This window comes from Danio aesculapii, chromosome 4 (genome assembly GCF_903798145.1).
Source record: "Danio aesculapii chromosome 4, fDanAes4.1, whole genome shotgun sequence".
In the NCBI taxonomy this organism is placed as follows: domain Eukaryota; kingdom Metazoa; phylum Chordata; class Actinopteri; order Cypriniformes; family Danionidae; genus Danio; species Danio aesculapii.
The window spans coordinates 52,417,533-52,441,170 of NC_079438.1; the positions used below are offsets into that span (position 1 = coordinate 52,417,533).

The 23,638-nt window shown below is 41.4% G+C and overlaps 1 protein-coding gene across 8 annotated transcripts in view; it reads right to left on the reverse strand.

Moving 5' to 3' along the window:
* foxp2 (forkhead box P2) overlaps window positions 1-23,638 on the reverse strand; it is a 139,087-nt gene that overhangs the window by 32,522 nt on the left and 82,927 nt on the right. For all 8 annotated transcript variants that reach the window (XM_056456044.1, XM_056456046.1, XM_056456051.1 and 5 more), the window contains 3 exons: window positions 13,108-13,197; window positions 2,826-2,963; window positions 967-1,056 (listed from right to left, as the gene is read on the reverse strand). In XM_056456044.1, the coding sequence (XP_056312019.1) occupies window positions 967-1,056; window positions 2,826-2,963; window positions 13,108-13,197 (318 nt within the window). The remainder of the gene's footprint in view (window positions 1-966; window positions 1,057-2,825; window positions 2,964-13,107; window positions 13,198-23,638) is intronic.

A 23,638-nucleotide genomic window follows, 5' to 3' on the forward strand; every position in this document is an offset into this window, starting at 1 on the left:
TACGACCTACTCAGTGACAAGAAAGCAAAGACCCCCATTACAGGAGGAAAGTTAAACTTCCAATTTTTGCTTGGAATTACACCAGCGGTAAGACTGAGCAGACTCTAGAGGAAGACCTTCAGTCAGGAACGGTGAGGAAGACCTCACTCCCTTAGTTTAGGGATGAGAGAGCAAGAGAAAGAGAGGCAAAACTTGTGATGCGCTCACTGGAAAACAGACTGCATAATGGAGTGAGCCGTGCGGATTGGCCCCGTCGTCTCGTGAGAAATAAGGGAGCAATTTCTATTCCATATTTGATGGCAGGGGCCTGAAAAAAATCTATTCGCAAATCCAAACAGAAACAAAGCCTCCGGGAGGTCAGTCCTGCTTTCTGTAGGCCCTGCATAATGGCTTGCTTGAAGAGAGACAATGGTAGAAGGTGCTCGTTGAAGAGTCTGCTGGGGGTGGGGGACGTTTCCCGTCTACGATACCTAGCTGATCAATTTAACTGCTTCCCCACGTTTTGTTTGGATTGCCGCCGACCCCCTCCTTCTCCGACGCGCTTCGCTTTTTGATGCCTGCGCCTGAGTGTCAGCAAACCCTCTCTTTCAGTCTCCTTCTGTCTGTCTGTCAGACGGATCCACGGTCTGACTGTCAGTTTGATTTATGAGCTCGCTGCGGTCGAACTTTTCTGCTCGTCGGCCCAAACCAGCGGCAGCGGTTCATTAATGAATGGACTCTGCGCGGTAAGCTAAAGTGGGCATTTTAGCGTCAGCGTAACTCTGAAGTGCCACTGAGGACAGAGCTGAGACACCTGACAATGTTGCATGCCTAATTTCAGCACTCATTTGGAAGCATTCAAAAGTTTCCTCTACAGTAAAAGAGCGTTGCATCTTATAATGACAGCACAAGTCGCCCATGGTTGGGAAATGTGAAAGAAACTGTCACATTGCCTCATGCATGTGTGCATTGTTGTGCGTAATGTACCTCTTTTGCTTGTTTGCCTGGGTGCTGTTGCTGCAAAAGCTGTAGATGAAGTTGTTCCTGTTGTTTCTTATAAAACTCCTGCAGGTGTTGCTGTGGAAAGACATGGACATTCATCATTATGACATAGGATAAGGTGTAAAACATGCAGTACTTCCTACTGATTTCCTTTTTCATACGAAGTTACTTATACAGTAAGAACCCTTGCACTAACAGTGTTGAACAGATGGAGTAGGCATATACACCATACACTAGGCTATGGCTGTGAGAAACAAAACAACGTTTCTATGTATCAATTTATTTTCCTCTGTCCATAGCATTTGTCTTAAGAGTGCTTGAACTAACAGCTTGGATCAAGTACAGTTAGTCTAAGTGCTCATAATGCATTAACCGCTATGCTACACCTTTGACAAAACAAAGCAGCTGTTGTATATGACTTGGAAATGTATCCATTACTTGTTTCCATTCTCTCCCATAAGTGTGGCCATACCTCAAAGCAGAGCTACAACAGAACAAACAGATTCTTAACCGACTCCGGGCTCCTGAGGCTGCACGACATGCCTGGATGTGCTTCTGCATGTCACATCATAAATAACGTCTCTCTCTGGTCGAGACAAAGAGACCTGCACTTCCCCTCATCATGCGTCTCCATATGGACTTTTATGCGGCTGCACATTACCGCTAGAGGAACAATTAATCTTATTGCCTATATATTTTTTCCTCACTGATGCCTTGACAGGCAGTGAAATTCTGAAATAAATGTGAAGCACTCAAAGGAGAGAATTCATCATTGTGAATTAATGCATTTAGCACACTTCTCTTCTTCGTCTCAGAGTGCTGTCCTCGGGAGCTCATCGTTGAGAATACAGGAACCGAAATCTCCCATCTCGTTCAGCGGGAGACGTCTTCAGTACAAGACGCTCGTCACCGTTTATACAGACCTAATTACAATCAAGGCTAACTGAGTTAATGGAGATGCTTTTAATGAAGAGCACACTTAGAGAGATTTTAAAATCACTTCTGAAGATATAATCTACTCTTGTCAGAGATGAGTTCTAGTTCTAAGCTCACAAGACAATCCAGTTTTTAGTAACATCCTCCCATTTTTCATGTCCTCAGTGTACTTTACTTCAGGCATGTCCAAGCTCGGTCCTGGAGGGCCGGTGTCCTGCAAAGTTTGGTTCCAACCCCAATCAGACACACCTGGGCTAGCTAATCAAGCACTTACTAGGCTTTCTAGAAACATCCGTGCAGGTGTGTTGAGGCAAGTTGGAGCTAAAATCTGCAGGACACAGGCCCTCCAGGACCGAGTTTGGACACCCCTGCTTTACTTACTGAAAAAATATCTGCTTAAAACAATTAAAAATGACCTGTCCAAGTGGAATTTTGGTCTCTCAGTTTATCCACAACCAGCTGCGCTAAGTGTGATTAAGTTGTTTTATCAGCAGGGTTTATGTATATATACAATGAAGTCAAAAACAGACAAAAAATACCCTTGATATATGCTTAGAGAGAGACGCATACACAATAACACAGTCTTATAAAGACCCTGCAGAAAACAAGTGCAAATAAATGAGCTAGTTTATGCTATAGATTTCGTTAAGACTCACATACTGATGCTAACACCTACAAGAAATGTTTATTATGATTTCATGTGGTCTTTAAGGAAATCAAACTTGTGAACAGTGCACAGAAAACTCCATTTGGCTAGCCTGTTCCTGTGCTTTGTCCCTCAAAAAGTCCCCACTGAAAACAACTAATTACATGCCTGTCCATATTTGTTTCTCTGATCTAAATATGTCAAGGACAGATGGGAGCAAAAGGAGTTTCGTATGGGACAGTGAGTGTTTGTGTGCATTCACCTGCTGCAGCATGACTGCCTGTTGTTGTTGTAAGAGGGCTTGGAGCTGCTGGGGGGAAAGGACTTGCTGTTGAAGGATCTGCTGCATCTGTTGGGGTGTGATCACCTGTGGACTCATCATTGCCACAGATACTGGCACCTGGGAGAGATGGATGGAGAGAGAATGAAACATTAGCCATGTCTTGTGAAAACTCTTCAAGTCAAGCGCTGCTTCTCAAACTCTCTGGAAACGGTGCAGTATGTGTAATCATTTGGCAGTGCATGTGTATTTTTTTACACTATATATTTTCTGTCAGCTGCTCCCAATGGGAAAAGCACTGCGCTTTAAATAGAGGAGGACCTTAATTAGCTGAACCCTTCAACTCCCTCAGGCGATTTCTAGTGCTCCAACACAAGGCAGGCAGGAAGACGCACATCTCCAGAGCTGACTATGGGTCGTAAGCGGACACATGGCCTGTTGAGGAGCAGCTAAGCTAAGTAGCATGGATTCAGGCTGCTGAGGGTTAGAAGCTTTGAAAAGTCTGCGAGAAACTCCTGATTGAAGCTGAGGCGCTGTGAAGTATTCTGTTTAACAGAGGTGAGGGGAATTACCAGTTGCCTCTCGCTGCGCATTGAAGTTTCCAAGTTGCACGCTTGGAAGAAAGCAGCCAGAGGCACAAGTCTTCCACGAGATGTCATTTTTAAAAATTCATGTCATTTTTTAAATGATAAGAATCATTAAAATACCAGCTGTCAAACTGTGCGAGAGAATTTTTTCGGCTAAAAAAACAAAACAAGGAAAATATTTTCGCAGCCCAGCGCTGAGCAGGTTTTCTGGAAGCGTGCAACATTTACATTAATTTGACTTGATTTTCTTTTGTGCTTGTGCCTAAAATTGAACAATGAACAGAATAAAAATAATTGCCAGACAAATGTTTTTTTGTGAAACGCATGAACATTTTTTTTTCTGGACGCTGCACCTGTCTACAGCTGACTCTTCAGGGCATTCTTTGTACTTTATGAAGCATGCTGCATGTTGCATCGTCTAACAGAGCAGCTTCGACAGATGCTGTCTATCATCAAGACAGCCGAGCCTTCGGCGTCATGACAGGTAAACATCTCTATTGTTGAGCTTTTTGAGCTTTAGAAAAAGACACGAGGCTCCATTAGACATTGCGAAGGGGTCCGAGCAGCTCCTCGTGCTGGCTAATCAAGACCGCTTGATTGCTTTCCGTACGTCTGAGCTCTCAGGGCCTTGACACGTCCTTGTTTTAGTCTCCTGGCTCGGCCCAGCTCAGGTTCCCCTCTTTGATTAGCAGAGACATTTGCATGGTCACTACACATTTTTCATTTTAGAAGTCATTATGCATTAGCGCTCCTGAGCGCCGAGCTTGACTAATCCTGATGAACTGAGTAGCGGAGCTGAAGGTCACACTCCATCCCCACTCATATTCATATTCAAACAAATCCAAGCACCATTCTTCATTAGACTGGCCCCAAAACTCAACGAGCAGCACCACAGAGGGTAGCGCGCACACACAAATACACTTTCTTTCTTTCTGTCTGTCTCTCTTTGGGGAGGAAAGGTGTGACGAGGGAGGAGGTATTGGAAGAAGAAAAAAAAAACAAAGGAACAAAGCAACAAAGTCACAAATTAAACAGCTGCATGTAATTATGCAAATGTATGCTTACACCTTCAATGTTATTAAACCTTAAGACACATTTGTGATGTGTAATTACCCCCAGGTTCAGCCAGGGTTCTGCGCCGGCCTAAATGACAATATAAAGACCAAAGCATGAAAATACAAGAGGAGATGTTCTCATTACGCCCATTATTTGTATATTTAAATGAGCGACGGACTGAATAACGAACAATCACCTTGTCTGCACTGCAGCATGGCGAATACAATAAACATGTAAATTTCAGAACAATTCACAAAGTTTATTTATCGACCACAGCTGACTGGGTGTAAATCAGCGATGCATTTTCGCCCCGAACATAACAAATGGGAACAAAGGAGACCAGAAATAAAAGCCTCTCATTAGCTTTTTAACAGATCGACGGATGATACACATCTTCATTTCATTGCTTTTCCAAACAAAAAAAAAAGGCGAGACAAAGTTGAAGTTTCGGCCCACTCACTTCCGAGTGGTGCACAATGCTAATTCCAGCATTTAACGGCTGGCGTTTTCTGCATGATATATCAGAGCTTGAAAGATGAAAGCAGATAAGTAATTGCTCTCCTGGTTCTTATTCTTCACTGACAACCCATAAATTTAATTTTACACACACGTTCATTTACATTTTCGAGTATATGACATGATAATTGGCGGAATATAACACCTCCATTCCGCGGGATACTGTGGGGGGCGATGATTGACAAGCCGGGTGAATTGAAAGGAACAGAGGCTGAATTGCTTCTCCCCGAAATGATTTCGCCAAGACGGGGCATAATTAATGAGCGTTTGCCAAAGGGTCGAGCCGTAAACAGTGGCAGACAATGGGTCCTTTTCCCTCGCATGATGCGAGATGAAGAAAACGACTGCGAGAGAGGCAAACGATGCAGTCCAGTGAGAGCTATAAAACTTCAAAACTTAGCAGATAATGGCATTCTTCATGAATCAAAGCTTCAGCTTCAATCACCTTCAAGTACTCGAGCTGAGTGAAAATTTACTTAGAGACCAACAGCTGACATCTCTCGTTCTAGTTTTTTTCAAACAACAAGCACGTCCAAAAATGACAATCCATGAAGCTTTGATTTCTATTGGAAAACTACAAATACAAGCTGATCTCCATTGACCTGCTCTTTAGATCCACGAGGCCCAGAACATGAGAGAGCGACTAGAACAAATAGCTTTAAATTGGTCAGTGATGAGAAAACATCAGTGGACCTCCTGAAGAACGAGCAGATCATTACGGGGCTCTCGCTATGCTGAAACGTGTCTCGATGTGAGAAAGGTCAACTGCACATCATACGAATCAAGACCTTGAGCCTTCCTGCAATACCAACAACATCTGAGATAGCTGTTAAACAACTATAATTAAGAGCAAGCTCAAAAGTGAAAATCAGTTCACGTACATCTGAATGGACTGAATCAGGGGGCTGCTTTAGAGAACTACATGTCAGAGATACTGTTCAGATAAATAAAATGAGAAATGGGGGAAGTGCAATGGCAATTACTTTAGCAGAAAGCGACAGCATGTTAATTATGTGGTGTTTTACTTGGACAGTTGGAGTTAGACAGAAACAGATTTGTATGCTCACCGTCCCATTATTTAAATAGCTTTTCCCCTGGATTTTTTAAAGGAACCTGATCTTTCTATTTGAGAAAAAGGAGCATTGTTATATTATGAATGGCTCTGCAATCAAGGTTTATTGATGAGGCTCCTCTACTCTGAAAACCACCAATACTTGGAGCCATTGACAACATAAACAAACACATACTTACACTAATCTAAACCTGAAACAAGCATACATACACTCACTCGCTCAGTGATCATTTGGATTAGAAGATCAATTCAGACACTCCAAGGAATTGGAGTTAAGTAGATTATAGGGAGGTTTTCCCAAATCAATTTATTTTACAGTTCAGCAAAACAGTATTGGAAGTGTAATGCACTTTAATGATGACAGAGTGGATGTGGCCTGTGTTTGAGTGAACACAATGGTCGTTCCTCAGAGATTTATCATTATGTAGATAACCACATTTCCATTTTTGTCTATGAAGGATCAACTGGAAAGCCTAAAAAACCAACCCTAGTGCGCTTTCCAAAGGCAACTATAAGAGGCATTGGAACAAAACCACTGATTAAAAAAAGATTTTAAAAATGCATTGTTGGGTCCAAAGGATTAAGATCACTACTGTTTGTTTTACATGTGAAAATTCCTGTACATGGAAAAAACAACAACCTAATATGGCCTTCAGGACATTTTCAGATAAGCATGAAGTCTAAATGAGCCTGGATTTGTCTTGTCTTCCTTTGTTTTCCCCAAATTTGTTTCCCATCGCATCAGAAACGGAGCCTTGTGTGGCATTTACAGGGAAATCTGTCTCTCTCACTCACTCCACATCACCCCCCCCCCCTCCTCTCTCTTGAAAGCTTTGTGATGTCGCAGGTAATAGGGAGTCTGTTGGATCGCTCTCCTCGTCAAGTGACACGCAGTAAATTACACAAGCTTCAAGCAGCTCGCTGAATTATAGTTCATCACTTGGAAAGACTTCCCACCACTGGGCTACACGTATCAGATCTGCCAGTTAGGATCCAATTAACACCCTGGCCAGAGTAATCAGACTGCATGTGTAAGGGCTGCTGGAACTGGTTTATTACTCCCATGCATCTTCTGTCAGAAGGTACAGTTGTTGCTTCTACATCAAAGCGGTGCCATGGCACTATTCCCCCCCAATCCCGTCATACTGGCTCTTGCCTAAGGGTTATGCTTTAACTTCCTTTGCATCGCAATGTGAGCCCCTGCAAAGTGAATCGCTTGCAATTTACACGTGCTGCCTACTGGTTTAGGTAAAGAAGGATGTTTTTGCAAATATGGGTTTTCTCTCTCCTCTTCATTTCAGAGCAGCCACTCAGAGTTGAAATTTCTCCCGTTCAATTTAGGCAAGTGCAGGGAAGTTGAACTTAACTCACATAGGAAGAGTATTCTGGGTATTTTACCAGTAAAACACAAACGTCTACCCAAAGCCTTCAAACTATAATGCTTTACAAGCAAACAGATCCATTCATTCATTTATTAATTCATTTATTCATTCATTTTCATGCGCTTTTCCAGGGCTGGTTCGCAGGGGCAGCAGTCTTAAGAGAGAACCCCAGATTTTCTTTTCCCAGACACTTCTTCCAGCTCCTCTGGGGAGAGCGGAGGCATTCCCAGGCCAGCCAAGAGACATAATGCCTGGAACACCTCACTAGGTAGGCATCCAGGAGGCATCCGAAGCAGATGCCCGATCCACGTCAGATGACTTCTCTCGATGTGGAGGAGCAACGGCTCTCCTTTGAGCTCCTCCCTCATCTGTAAGGGTGCGCCCTGCCACCCTGCGAAAGAAACTCTTTTTGATCGCTTGCATCCAAGATCTTGTCCTTTTGGTCATGACCCAAAGCTCAAGACCATAAGTGAGAGTAGCAACGTAGATTGACTGGTAAATCAAGAGCTTTTCCTTTAGGAACCGGTTTACTGCTGCCGCGGCACCAATCCACCTGTCAATCTAACATTCCATCCTTCTCTCACTCGTGAACAAAACCCCAAGATACTTGACCTCCTCCACTTGGGGTAAGGACTCTCCTACAATTACTACAGCCCCATTGACACCCTCTGCCAATGCATTGACGAAATTAACAATTGGATGTGCCAAAACATTCTTCAGTTAAACAAAGAGAAAACTAAAGTTATTGTATTTGGAAACAGAGATGAGGTTCTCAAGGTGAATGCATACCTTGGCTCTAAGTGTCAAACAACAAAAAATAAGGTCAAGAATCTTGGTGTGACTCTGGAGTTAGATCTGAGTTTCAATAGTCATGTCAAAGCAGTTAGTAAATCAGCATACTATCATCTCAAAAACATTGCGAGAATTAGATTCTTTGTTTCCAGTGAAGACTTAGAGAAACCTTTTCATACTTTAATCAGCAGCAGGGTGGATTACTGTAATGGACTGTAGTGGATTACTTTACTGGCCTTCCCAAAAAGACAGTCAGACAGCTGCAGCTCATCCAGAATGCTGCCAGGAACCAGGAAATCAGAGCACATCACACCTGTCCTCAGGTCTTTACACTGGCTCCCAGTTACATTCAGTATAGATTTTAAAGTATTACTACTTGTCTATAAATCAATAAATGGCCTAGGACCTCAATACATTACAGGTATGCTTACCGAATACAAATCAAACAGATCACGCAGTTCTTTAGGATCACATAAACTAGAAATTCCAAGAGTTCAGTCAAGCAGGGTGAATCGGCTTTCAGCAACTATGCCCCCCGCTGCTGGAATCAGCTTCCAGAAATGATCAGATGTGCTCCAACATTAGGCATGTTTAAATCAAGACTGAAAACAGATCTGTTTAGCTGTGCCTTTACTGAATGAGCACTGTGCTATGTCCGACAGATTGCACTATTATGATTTTCTCTTCTTTTTGATTCTTTTATAACCTTTTTTAACACATTTTAATCTGTTTTTAATAACTTTTATCATTTGTTTTTATTTATCTTATACTTGTCTCTTTTATTCCTGTTTATGTAAAGCACTTTGAATTGCCACTGTATACTAAATGTGCTATTTAAATAAACTTGCCTTGCCTTGCCTTCAACCTGGAGATGCAAACAGATCCTTTTGAACATTTGAATTAATTTCAAATTCAGCAATTGAAGTGCAATTTAAAAGGCATTCCAAATTCTCTTCAGAGTGAAGCAAAACCCTGCTGTTGGGTGAACGCTGTTAATAATCAATGTTAATATGAGGGCAAGAGTCTCCTTTTATAAATTCCGCCGACTTTGTGCACGGTTCCAGTTGGCGGTCTGAGTAGATGAATTTTAAGGAACATGGAGCTGAGTCTGACGCTCAGATGAGCCGAGCGTCGCTGACCTTTAAATGGGCGACACTTGGAGGATGGCTCAGTGCTCAAGAAGTGATTGGGTTGAGCTATCCTCGTAGTTCTCTCTCGCCTTGGAAAGCACGCGAGCAACGAGCCGCTCAGCCGTCTTTCCTAACATAAGAACGATGAAGCCTACGGAAGGCTGTTTGGTTGAGGAAAAAGTTACATTAGCAGAGCATGTTGGGCTTAAAACTAACAAAAAAGGTCAATGCGTTAGCAATTGGTTTGTGCTGCCGTGGTACAACAGTGAGCTGAAATTGCTTTGTTTGTTCGTTTCACCTTGTTAATGCTGGGATATCACTCTCTGGTCCCACACTGCCAACAGGTCAGGGGTCAACTCTACCTCTTTAAACACCTCCCTGACACTTAGACGGCTGTATTATATCACCACAACAGCCCATTGTCACACAACCACATGCCTCTGTTTGCTCTGTATCCTACTGTTAGCTTATAACCGCTGTTTCGTCAGTATTCAGCAGCGCTAACATGTGTTTTCACACTGTTAAATGCCCATCCTGCTATCAATATGAGACGCCTGGATGGCACACGGAGCCAAACAAACAAACCGCCATGTAGCTTATTCCTGGAGAATGGCAGCTAGGCTGATTGGGAGGGCAGGAGACACAATTGCCAGTCGCGCAAGCTTTCTGTAATCCCCTTTCCCTTTCGTCCTCTCGCTTTTTATTTGTGTTTTAAATGTCAGTGTATAAAATGCGCAAGAGATATTGCCACTCAGAGGGAGAGGCGCTGCGACGCAGAGGACTGTTGTGTGCCTTGGGAAATCCTTGTAAGCAGCATGGAGAAGGCACAAGGATTTACGGGGAAGAAATAGGTGTTTATTGACTTCTCCTCTGGGCTTACGGGGTAATAATAGACCTGTCACATTACGCAAATGTGGAAAAGCGGCTTCTGAGCGCGTCAAAAGTGCGAGATGAGACGCTGGATAGAATTAGTCAGACGACAGGCTTTAGACACTAATACAAGTAATTAAAACCATGAGCTCCAGCACTTAGATGCTTGTGCAGTAAATAATTTATACGCCATGATCTATGGATCACTTTCCCTGGCTCTCCTGGACAGGGAAAGGGGTGGATTCATCAGTGTCAGGGAACGAGAAGGCATTTACTTTTTAATGTAAATAAGTCATTTTTCAAACTGCTTGTTACTTGGCATGTCTAAGTACACGCAACAAGACCTGAATTGAGTTTCTTTTAGTGAAGGAAATGAAATTAGGTCGAAAAGAAAAGAGATTTGAAGAAATCATCGTATATTACTACAAGGTATGATCAATCGACAGCATTCATGGCATAAGGTTTACAAGGTTTCAAGGATTCAAAGTATTACAATGAAACATTTATGGTGAATGGGGAGATGTTAAAATCCACACTGTTTTAAATATTCAGCAACAAGATGAAAGAAATTTTAACATTTTTAATTAGAAAATATTTTCTGATTTGTGCCAAGATATCTAATTTAACTTTTGCCAACTTTATTACAAAAAAATTAAGTCAATTAATTATTTAGAGATCGAATAAAACACACTTTCTGACAGAGAAGTGCTCTGCAATAAACTTTGATTTTCTTATTTTTAAAGTAGGTGTGAGTTGTTCGCATCATGCTATTGATTTAAGCTTCATTAGTATTAAACGCAGCATTTTCCTAAATGAAAGCAAAGGATTACTACACCTTTAAGTGATTAAAACAGCACAAAATAAGTTAAAATAAAGGATCAACAGCATTGATTAACTACAGCCTGAAGACAGCACTCAACAAGCCCTGATTCATATTGATTCATACGGCTAACATGAGGCAAGGATGGCATAAGCAAATGTAAATATTCAATATTTACCATCCTCTGGTGTTATTAGAGTCAGGGGCTCGGTCATGGGCCACCAGTTATCACAGACCTTCCTCATCCAATATCGCTCGGCTTCCTCTGGAAGTATCGCACGGCAATTTGCAGTCACGCTGTGTGCCGGGAATCCATTCTCTGAGTATACAGACGCCAGCGAAACTACAATAGATACACAAAAGCGCATCCACCTAGGCTTTGTTTTACAACTAATATCTTTGCACAGAAAGGGAGAATAATAAAACAAAAGGAAATACAAAAGTCATATTTGCACGGACCAAACTGAATATATTAAAAAGCGAAGAAAAAAAAACACCAAATCTTTAACTTCTGCGTAATTAGATACACAAGGGTGTGACTCTTGAAGAAAGTGTCGCCATTGTTACACTCTGTGAAAATATTAAAGACGAGGGTTAACGCCAATTTAAATTAAATGCACGGGGTACTAATGAGGTAAACTACTGCTAGCTGATAGCACTTATTAGCAGGGAGGAAGGCGTGCTCTCTCTCTCGCACTTAATTTAAACCTAAAAATATGGAGCCTGGCAGATGTCAAGCGCTTACATAATTCGAGGCAGCGCATTTGTATTGTGGGGATGTGAGAGAAATAACACATCGGCAGTCAGCGGGTAAGTAAACAAGTCTGGTAATACGAGATGCGATGTGCGCGATGCTGCTGTGACCTTTACCAAATCACTGACAATAGCGATGCGGCGCAGCTGGAATCAATAATGGCAAATTATCTTGGAGGGGTACAAATGACATCTAGTTAGGATATGCAATGCCACAGGAAGCCAGGAAGATTTCATTTATGCTTGTTTCTCTGGAGCTCTTTCAGTAAATATTCTAATAGTTTGGTTTCCTATATCTTTTTATTTGCTGTTAATCATGCTGATGACCACAAATAGATGGTTTGTTCTTAAGTAAAACGCCTAGAAACATTACCACACGTACATAGGAAATACATAAGGCCATTTCAGAAGCAATAAGCAGTATTTTTTGCATGACAAACTTGGCCAATAATAAATTCTCTGTAAAGTCATATCCAACATTTCTTTGTTACAATGTCAACATACCTTCAAAACCCTAAAATTATGGTTTAAACAACTTTAAAGCTCAAATAATACACCCTATACCTAACACCTATACCTAATAAAGCATGGGCCGGTTTCATAAACAGGGCTTAGCTTAAACCAAGGCTAGACCTTCACTAATACTATCTAATTAAGCACCTTTTATGAAACGTACCTTCTTGGTATGACTTTAAAAACACATTATAGGTGTGAATCTTGAAACTATTGTATGGCACTGACTTTTTGTTTGTGTCACTTCAAGATATTTTTAGTTAGCTCATACAATGCTTGTATACGTGCAATATAGTCTAGGACTAGCTTCAAGCCTAGTCTCTGAAACCGGGGCTTATGTTATAACAGAAGGCTGGATGTAGTATAAGTGCTTTTATGAAGGCATATGTTTGACATTTTTCACCCCCTCACTTTCATAGTAAGTGCAAGTCAAAACAATTTTGCGGTAATCAACACAATGCAGCAAATGCTGTAACGAAACCTGAAATACCCAGCTTTAATATGTCAATATCTTCACACAGCTGGGCTTTCAAGGTTGCACCAACAGGGGTGGTGAGGTAATGTAGCTGTAGACAACAGAAAGGATTCAAGTGTGAGGTATTTTGTTTGGTTTCTTTTGGAGAAGGGCAGGTCTGACAGGTTGAAATTTCACTGACAGCTCCAGAATTACATTGCCAAATCAAACAGAGTAGCTGGAACAGAGGAAATCTTTTTTTTTTCCAGAGCGCCATGTATTATGGATGGACTTAAGAGATTAGCGAGGAACTGCTCACCTGCAACGGACGCTGTTTGTCGTTGTTCTTTGGAGATTTCAGGCCACTGCCTGGTTGCTGTAGGAGTAATTGCCTTGCTGCTTGTAGGGCCTGCAAAGAAAAGAGAAGAGGAAAGGAGACGCAAAATTAGTTTTTTTTTTCATCCACTTCAACTCCGCCACACTCAAATATCAAACACTGTGAAAGGTGACATCAACCCGGCGCATTCCATCCACTACACTATTCATTGTTGTTGATGAGCCATGAAGCGTCTCTCAGATATACATTTTTCATGATAATCCACGAAGCCGTGATGAAAGATAAATACAGTTTGTCTAGCACCTCTGAAGAGCAGGAGGGAGAAAAAAAAAACACACAGAGAGTGTCAGTGGTATTGACCTGTCTAGTGTGTGCTCAGCTGAAATACCCACTTCTCTGCAAATTACCGGCCCATTTGCATATTCATAATATCAATTTGAAGTAGAGGCAGGCGATGTGAAGTGTTCCTGGAAGCTGTAATTAAAGTTGACAAAAATCAACATCAGATTACCTCAGGAGTGAATTAACAAGGAGCTAAGCATTAGCCGGGCCCCTGAGCACAGGGGTGATGCTGGCCCTTCTTTGCCAAATCACTCCAGATACCTACTTCTCCAATGTCAGATAACAATACGAGCACATTTGCTTGATACTGCTTATACCTAAGGTTAAAATGTGAACAAATTCCCAACACTATTAAACTCCACCAATGGAACTTGATCCTCCAATTATTTCTTTTCGAGAGTACATTTACTCCATAACAATGGATTTTTAAAAGTTTTTCATTTAAACAAAAAGGTTGAATCCTAGTTCACACCAATTCAACTCAAGACAACTAAACATGCTGCACTATGCATGCCAGGCCAGTAGTTGGCAGAGTCACTTTTAAAATCAACTCTGAATGAGCACATAAGCTGTCCTGTAGTCTGGCATTGATGCTTTAGCTGTCAAGTACTCAACCCGTGCCTATAGATTTAACAGAATCAGCACCATTTTAACAACATTGCAGTTTTGTAGCTCACAAAGAAGCAAAACATTTAGTTTCGAAAACCTTGCATTATCAGGTTCCCAAAGGAATGACCATAAAAAGTTTCCCCTTTAAATTTAATAACAGTGTAGTCTAGAGTAAATGTGCCACAGCCATATCACCCTGCAGCCCAAGACCGGTTACTCGCTGAAGCTAAGCAGGGCTGAGCCTGGTCTGTACCTGGATGGGAGTGGTGAGGCCAGCAGGGGGTGGTCAACCTGCGGTCTGTGTGAGTAAACGTCTTTTGGATGCCGTCTTTTGGATGAAACATTAAACTGGGGTCATTAAAAATCCCATGGCAATGTAACCCCGGTGTCCTGGCCAAATTTCCTCCATCGGCCTATACCGATCATGGCCTCACAATCATCCCCATCCACCTCAATAGTTGGTGTGTGGATGCTGCACACTGGTGGTGGTATGGAGAGGCCTCAACCTGCGGTCTGTGTGAGTCCTAATGCCCCAGTAAAGTGAAGGAGACGCTATACTGCCAGTGAGCACAATCTTTCAGGTCCTGACTAAAAACTAAAAATACCATGGGTATAACCCCAGTGTCCTGGCCAAATCCCCTTCACTGGCCCTTACCCATCATCTCTTCATTTCCCAATCATCCCCATCCACTGAAATGGCTCTATCACTGTCTTCACTCCACCAATAGCTTGTGTATGGTGAGCGCACTAGCACCCTTGTCCTGTGGCTGCCGTCGCATCATCCAAGTGGATGCTGCACACTACTGGTGATATGGAAAGACCCCCCTTATGATTGTGAAGCGCTTTGGGTGTATGGCCATAAATACACATTACATTACATTACAAATGACCCGATCAAACAAATGATTTAAGAGCTATGTTGATTAAAAATGGGTTAACAACATTAACTGATCTACCGAATACATGGCCCAAGTCTAATCTAGGGTCCCTTTACCTAGATCAGCACTTAGAACTACACTACCAATCCTCCTCAATGTTCCTTAATCATTTGCACGGGCAAACGCCTACTTATTTATCCACAGAAAATGTCAAAAATCTTTTAAACATGTTACCGTACACATGTCAGATTGATTCCAGGTAGGTCGAAATGATGCACCTTACAGTCTTCCTCATGTATCTACAGGAATACTGATACACACCATCAAACAGAAAGCAACTCTTTTCTCTACTTCCTGGAGTTGTATGTCGACCGGAGACAGAAGTGAACAACGCTTCTGTGAACACGGCCTCGGTGCCCCGACACAAGGAGAAAGCAACGAAATAAATAAAGCAATATAAACAACACAATAACTTCACATGTGTTTCATCTGTCGGGGAATAGGAGAGCGAAGGTCGAGGGGTGCGAAGAAGAAAAAAAAAAAAACTCCTTCAGATAAAGAGTGACACTTCTTCCAGCAGAATCAAGGGCTTGTTTTATTTCCTGGTGCTTGCCAGTATCCATGACAACAGCTGCCTTGACAGGATGTGCATATGGCACTGCTCTGCCAGCTGGTGAGAACAATGTTTGAACTAGTACATTGAGATGCTGAGCAAACAGGGGGAGAGAAGGAGAGAGAGAGGTGCGCGAGAAAGGAAGAGAGGAAGATAGAGGGAGAGGTAGGGGGAAAAGTTGCCACGTCTTAACCCGCTGGGAAGGCAGCCATCCCCCTGATCAATTATGAAGAGACAGGGCGAGGAGCTGCCACTGTCTGTCTGGCTGTGCGGTGAGGAGCCAGGCTCTCCGAGCTCCCGGTAAACAAACACAACACAGTGGCGCTGGGTCCTAACAGCATCGATCTGTCTCTTCTGATGCACACACACACACACAGCCGTTGTCTGATACTTCAGGGGACACCAGGATGTGCAGGAGAGCTGGACTACTTCAAATCAGTTCCCTGTCCTGTCCTGTCTTTGAACAAACCGAACCGACAACAACAAATGCAAAGATGACAACCAGAGTCTGGAGCTTTGAATGTGGTATACCTGTCTAACTGGTTAAGTTTGGTGGGGGGGTCGGGAGGGAAACTTTAGGACTTATGCCCTGTTTACTCCTGGCTATAAAATCCTTTTTGTTGTTGTTGATATAATCCCAAGCAGAAAATGCTAAATAAAGGTTTAAATAGGGTCTGGATTGTTATGAGCTTGTCGTAACTTCCAGGAGTAGTTTTCAACACACTGCTTTTACATTTTACATTTAGTCATTTAGCACAGTGTTTCTCAACCACGTTCCTGGAGGACCACCAACACTGCATGTTTTGTATGTCTCCTTTGTTTGTCACACCCATTACCGGTCTTCCAGCCTCTGCTAATGAGCTGATGACCTGAATCAGGTGTGTTTGGTTGAGGAGCCATGGAAAATGTGCAGACCTGGTGGTCCTCCAAGAACGTGGTTGAGAAACACTGATTTAGCAGACGCTTTTGTCCAAAGTGACTTACAATTGAGGAGGTATTCAGCAATTCAACAAGAAGAGGCAATACATACAAGAAGTGCTAGTTATACAAAGGAACTTGTTAGTACTCTGAGAATTTAGTGCTAGAGTTAGGTTGTTTTTTTTGAGAGGGAGAGTGTGTTTGTCAAACCCACTCACCTGTAGAAACACCTTCTCTCTCACTCTCTTTCTGTGAAGCACACTTCATAAATGTACAGTGTTTGTGTCGGTTAATGTGTGAAGTGAGATGAATGAGTGTGTTTCTTACAGGTGGTTTGTTAAGCCCACTCACCTGTGTGAGGCACACTCAGAATTTAAATAGTATTTTGAGTTGGTGTGTGATGAGGTGGCGGAGAGAAAAGGGGTCTTGGATGTACTGGGATTCAGGTGATCTCGGAAAAGATGGGTTATTAGTTGTCGTTTGAAGGATACCAGAGAATCCGCAGTCCGTGTGAGAATAGAAAGATCACTCCACCAGCGTGGAGCATTGAATGAAAAGGTTTTTGAAACCTTTTTATAACATCCTTCCCCTCCAACAAGCGGACTAAAATGGACAAAAGAGATGGACTAAAATATGAGCACTGTGGTTAATCCAAAGTGTTTTACAATAATAAAAGACAAATTAGAATAAAAAATAGGGGGGAAATAAAATAATATATATATATATATATATGTATATATATAATAACTAGTGTGCACCACTCGAAAGGTAGAGAGTAAAAATAATTCTTTAAGTTGGATTTAAAAGCGTCCAATTATGGAGACCTGATGATGCTTACTGTACCTGTGATCTGATCAACCAAAATACATCTTGATACCTGGTGTAAACCACACTCTTTGAACATAACATCAGAAGTTTGGAAGTTTGCAACGAGCAAGTTTCCGCACTTCATTGTGCCTTATTTTTCCATTCTAAATGATGCATTTATCGATTAGTTATGGTTTTTCCGGATGCATGAGTGAGTTATAAGTACCCTCGCCAAGTCATTATCAGCAGGACTGCGTGGAGGAGATTTTAAATTGTGGGAGATTTCACGCCCATCCAAGCGGTGATTGTGATTGTGTGGCTTTAGCGGTCTGCTAATGGCTTTAGCACAACAATTAACAGGAGGAAATGTTTATCTGCGGCCCGATCAATACCATCTCACCGCCCTCTGATGAATAAAAGACAAAGTCAAAGAAGTCATTCAATACTCGGTGGAGGTCAAGAGAGTGGCGCTTCCCAGAGCACATGGACGGAGACATTTAATTGTTTTTCCAATACGAACATGAAAAGCGGGGAAGGTGGGGGATTGTAATCAACTCCACTTTGCATATTAAACGGACAGTTAGGGGATAAAGGATAATTCGCCCAATCATGTCATTATTTACTCATCCTCGTGTTATTCCAAACATGTCTTGCAATCTTTTTCCAGAGAAGCTCCAAATTTGGAATATTCTGGGACACTTTTTGTGACATAATGCTACAAAAATGACAAAGAAAAATCATACAAATGGATAAGTCTAATTAATGGACATGATTCAAATGAATCATTTAGAGTGGTTTTGTGAACACATTCAATAAATCTGCTTGCTTTGTTCAAGAACTGGTCTAAACTTCTGTCTTTTCCACCCCCCAAAAACGCCTCAGAAGTCCAAAATGTCTGAAAAGCACTCCAATTGACTTCATATGACCTCTAGCCAAGCCATCTTATACGTTTTGTCTAATAAAAAGCAGAAAACTGATTAACAAATAAATCATCTTTATCAAAACCAGCCTAAATCATTGATTCAAACCTAATGATCCAAATACAATGGAGATCACTGTCCAAAAGTGCTTAAATTTGATTGAATAATTTACATTTTACAAGTCATATGTGCTACTGTTACATCTCAGTCCTCTTTTATGTTCATTAAATGGGGGAGTGACAATTAAAAAAACATCATACAAGGTTTGGAATTACAGGTAAGTGATGACCGAACTTTCACATTCTGGCTGAACTATTCCTATAATATTTCCAGCTGAATTATTTTGTCCTGTCATACTCCAAAAACATTCCTTATTAGTGGCAACACCGCATTATAAAGTTATTACTGATATTCGCCCTTGTGTGGAAAAAACCCCAGAATGCAGCACAAAGGCATATTAGGTCCTTTCCAGATTCAACAAAAGCAAAGCAACCACTGAAGTTTCGCCGGACGGCTGGAAGCAGCTTGCTTTGCTTTTCTTTATCCTATAAGTTTTGTTGCCGTGCAGAAGAAATGCAGGCTGCCATCCATTAATGCACACATTGTATAAACAGCACAATGCATCACATTCCTCAGAGCTAGGAGCTCAAGGAGAACCCGGGCTGGAGCGTAAATAACAAGGCACTCAGGAACATATTTGATGTTGATATCTATCTCTAAGGACTGGGAGGAGGAGGTGGGGGGGGGGAGAACAGAAAGAAACAAACTTGCACATTCAGTACAATGAAGCGCACACGGCAGACACGCACACAAACACATGATTGCGAATCCTTATGAAAATACCATTCTGCCCAAATGGATCAGTCGTAATTGGTTTCAGATAGCGAGGTCGAGGGGGAAAGGCGATACCGGTCACTATTATACAAAAACGGAGGAGAGAAAGGCGAATGTTTACACAGGCGTTCCTCGGCTACGTTAATAGCCGTGCCGAGATCAGCGGAGAGAAAAAGAGACAGGCGAAAGAAACATATGTCAACTCTCTCACCCCCTTTCACCAGGCAGTCTGTGTTTAGACTTAACGCAGGGGTAATGAGGAATACATTGCAACGTTCCCAGCGCTAAAACAAGCATGAAAAGCATTAGCAGCCAGTCGCAGCTTGGCACATCATTACAAACACATCTTCGTTCCTCAAGATTTTTACAGCCAATGAGGCTTTAGCGTATTACAAGACAACACAAGCTTACGGTGAGGAAAAACTAGCTAAAGGAAGCTGATTGGTTGGAGAATCATTCAAATATTTGATGAGACTACTTCACACTTGGTATTAACATGCGTTTTCATCTGATCACAATTGGACAAGTACATGTGTGAATGGCATGTGAAACGTTTCGATCTTGTCCACTTTAGACAATATTCAGAGGTGGTTGAAAACACATTCGACAGGATTGCTCTTCAATTGCATTCGAACAGCTGCTAAATACATACTTGACGCATATAAATATAATGCCATTTTTCTATGGCTGCTTCATTCTCAACAAACAGCAGCTTGCATCATGCGGCGCTCGTGTTTTTCTTAAGGCACGGCTTTGTGAATGTTTTATTTCCTGTTTAATTCTTTAGTGCGCTTTTAGGAATTTTGTTTCTTTTCAACACAGCATTCAAGGACGTGATTTAAGTCTCGAAACTTTGGATGTTGGTGTGTTGCATGATCGGTCTTTTCGCGTGACCAATTCTTGATCCTTTGCATAATTATTTCATTCAAAGACACTTAATCGCTTTAAATGCTCTAAATATTTGTTAAATTAATAATAATAAAAAAGAATTATAAAATAAAATGTAAAACAGAATAAAAGGAGCTTTAAAAGGAGTTCGGAACCAAAATAAATCAATTATCTATAACTAAATTTTCATAATAACAGTATGAAAACTGCTAATTACGGCAGTATAACACACCCACAAACCCTTTCTCATCAGAATAATGGTTGACACTGGTAAAAAGTGGACAAAGGAGACTCATTTAAGTGTGCTCAAATCAAAATATCACATATTTTTGTGACACTGTACAGCAATAATGACTATTTTTACATTACAGTAAGGGTCGGTTCAGGGTTGGAGTAGTGGAAGATGTTAATAAACCACAATGTAATAGATCCTTTAAAGGGGACCTATTATGCAAACAAATAGCATTTATAAAAGGTTTAAACACAATTCTGTGTCAACAATTTGTGAATATAACCAGTTTCTAATAGTAAAAATTTATTAATTTTATTTTTTATAATCACACTTCAGGGTGCGGTAGCGCAGTAGGTAGCGCTGTCGCCTCACACTAAGAAGGTCGCAGGTTTAAGCCTCGGCTGGGTCAGTAGGCATTTCTGTGTGGAGTTTGCATGTTCTCCCCGTGTTCGTGTGGGTTTCCTCCGGGTGCTCCGGTTTCCCCCTCAGTCCAAAGACATGCGCTATAGGTAAATTGGGCAAGCTAAATTGGCCGTAGTGTATGTGTGTGAATGTTTCCCAGTGATGTGTTGCTGCTGGAAGGGCATCCCCTGTGTAAAACTTTTGCTGGATAAGTGGGTGGAACTTTCTGCTGTGGCGACCCCAGATTAATAAAGGGACTAAGCCGAAACACTTCATTAAAACAGTCTGCAGAAACACTTTGATTGACCTTCTCCATTTGTACGTGTCATCAGAGGGGGAAATCCCCACCCATTAGTGACAATGTCTCCCTCATTAGCATAAGACATTAGTCTTGCTTTTGAAAGTGCCACTATGCTGACACACAGGCATTTGTAGCTCCGGCCTCTTTTGAAAAGAGCAGAATTTCATTTGAATTTAAAGCGCCAGTCACCAATATGGCACAATCAGGATCAAATTCTCAAAGAAGCAGTTTCAAAGAGTTATAAAGCATTATTTGTGGGGTATTTTGAGCTGAAACCTCACGTACACACTCTAGAAACTTCACATACTTATTTTACTTCTTATAAAAAGGGGCATAATAGGCCCCCTTTAATAAACAATAGAAATAATTCTCGTTAACTTCCGGCCAGAGCTGTATCCCTTCTAGCAACACCCACAATAGCAAAATGTTTTGGCGTGTCAAACATCTGCACCTCAACATTATTTTTGAAGACTTACAAACATTTTCCAGATTAGAATTCAGCACGCGTTTCTTAGGAAGTGTTGTGCACCGGAAGATCTCCAGGCCTCCAGTTGCAGAGGGCACACGTCAACTTTATGGAGAACACGCACAACAACACAGAGATAGAGCGAGAGAGCACAACCCTTATCAATCCGACAGGAGTCTGCTGCCCACGAAAAACAAAGGACAAACAGTTTAAGCTGAACAAACAAACAGAGCTGATTGGCCGGTGGTCTGCGAGGCCTGTGCAAAGATAGGGCCCCCACTCTCGACGGCAAAATATTGACACCATATCTGTTATGTAAGTGTGTTTAGGACATAGGGGTCTGATGAGGGGCCAGGCCACTCATGAATAGAAAGCGTCGCTCCAGGCACGGATTTCATAAACAAGACGTGCGCTGAGGACATAACAGGCCTGCAGCGTGTCTCCATGTTGAGCGCCACATGCACGTCAGTGTGAATGACAGATGAGCATGTTAAAGGTCTGTTTGGACACACAACGGCAGTGGGTCAGTCTGTGGACAGTGTCCCAACCTCTGTTGTGAGGAAAGTTGACTGACACAAGGGTGGAACAGACCCGCTTTTAATCAAAGGTCATCCATGGCTGTGATCCGTGTTAGTGCAGCAGTTTCCAGTGGGAAGGGGCTTATAGGGGAGTCTGGACGGCCTTCGATCAACTGAATTTGTTGGAGTGGACAATAGACGATTGAGATAATAAAAAATAAAGAAAGAAATCATAAAAAAGTATGAACTTTCTTTATAGTGACTCCTCTCAGACTCCATGTAAGGACACAGAATGTGATTAGGATATACACACACCATTATATTCATACAAGATAAAGATAACTATGTCTAAGTGACTGAATTAAACTCACAAATTGTTATTATTATTACTGATGATGTAAATTATTATTATACTAAAAGACAAATTTAATAAATTGTCGACTAAAAAAATAATCACAAGCTCCATTTATAATTAGGCCAAAATGAAATAGATTTGAAATGATTATTTTTAATCATTTTAATCCATGATGATGAAAACTGTCACTAAAATTAATAATAACAAAATAATAAGAAGGGTCTGCATGGTGGCTCAGTGGTTAGCACTGTCACCTCACATCAAGAATGTCGCTGACTTGAGTCCCAGATGGACCAATGGCATTTCTGTGTGGAGTTTGCATGTTCTTCCTGTGTTGGCGTGGGTTTCCTCCGGGTGCTCCGATTTCCCCCACAGTCCAAAGACATGCGCTGTAGGTGAATTAAACAAACTTGAAGGGCATCCGCTGCATGAAACATATGCTGGAATACTTGGTGGTTCATTCCACTGTGGCGACCTCTGAAATAGAGACTAAGTGAAAATGAATGAAAATAATAATAAGAAAATTACTAATTGAATCAATCTGATGTGTTTTAGAGCAGGGGTTCCCAAACTTTTCAGCCCTTGACCCCCAAAAATAACAATGTCAGTCACTCGAGACCCCCATTTTTCTTGATGGTGGTTATAAATATAAAAACGTTGCACATACAACTATAGGCCTATATAAACATGAACATATTGACAACACAAAAATGCAACAGTCTAAAAACCTTATAACTTTTTATTGTCATTTAATAATTTAATTTAATATTAACCTCAAACATTTTATTTTTAATGTATTAGAGTGCCATAGAGGTTGGCAGAAAGTTTAACCTGGCCCTGTAAAAAATCAATCTGTTGATACTATTGCTGTATGGTTAACCTAAACACCCCAGGGTTCGCAATCCAATAGAAAACAAAAATTAAAAGGAGATTTTTATTTGTTTGTTGTTGTTGTTTTTTTAATGTAACTATCTACTATGGGTTATGAATAAAATGTGGTAATTCTAATAGTTTAATAAAATGAATAAGCTAAATTGGCTACAGTGTATGTGAGTGTGTGCAAGAGTGTGTGTGTTTCCCAGTGATGGGTTGCAGCTGGAAGGGCATCCGCTGCATAAAACGGGCTGTATAAGTTGGCGGTTTATTCCGCTGTGGCGACCCCTGATTAATAAAGGGACTAATAGTTTAATAACATAGCTTAATAAAATGTATTTAAGTTTTGGAAATCACCAAGCGACCCCTCGTCATTCTACTGTGACCCCCACTTTAGGAACCACTGTTGTAGAGGATGATGATATATGTATATAATAACAATAATAGTAATGTTTACTGAAGATTACCAAAACTAAAGTGTGACCAGTAACAATTAAAGTGTGCCAATAAACAATTTGAATGCATGTAGACTGAAAAATCGAATAATTTTCCATTCA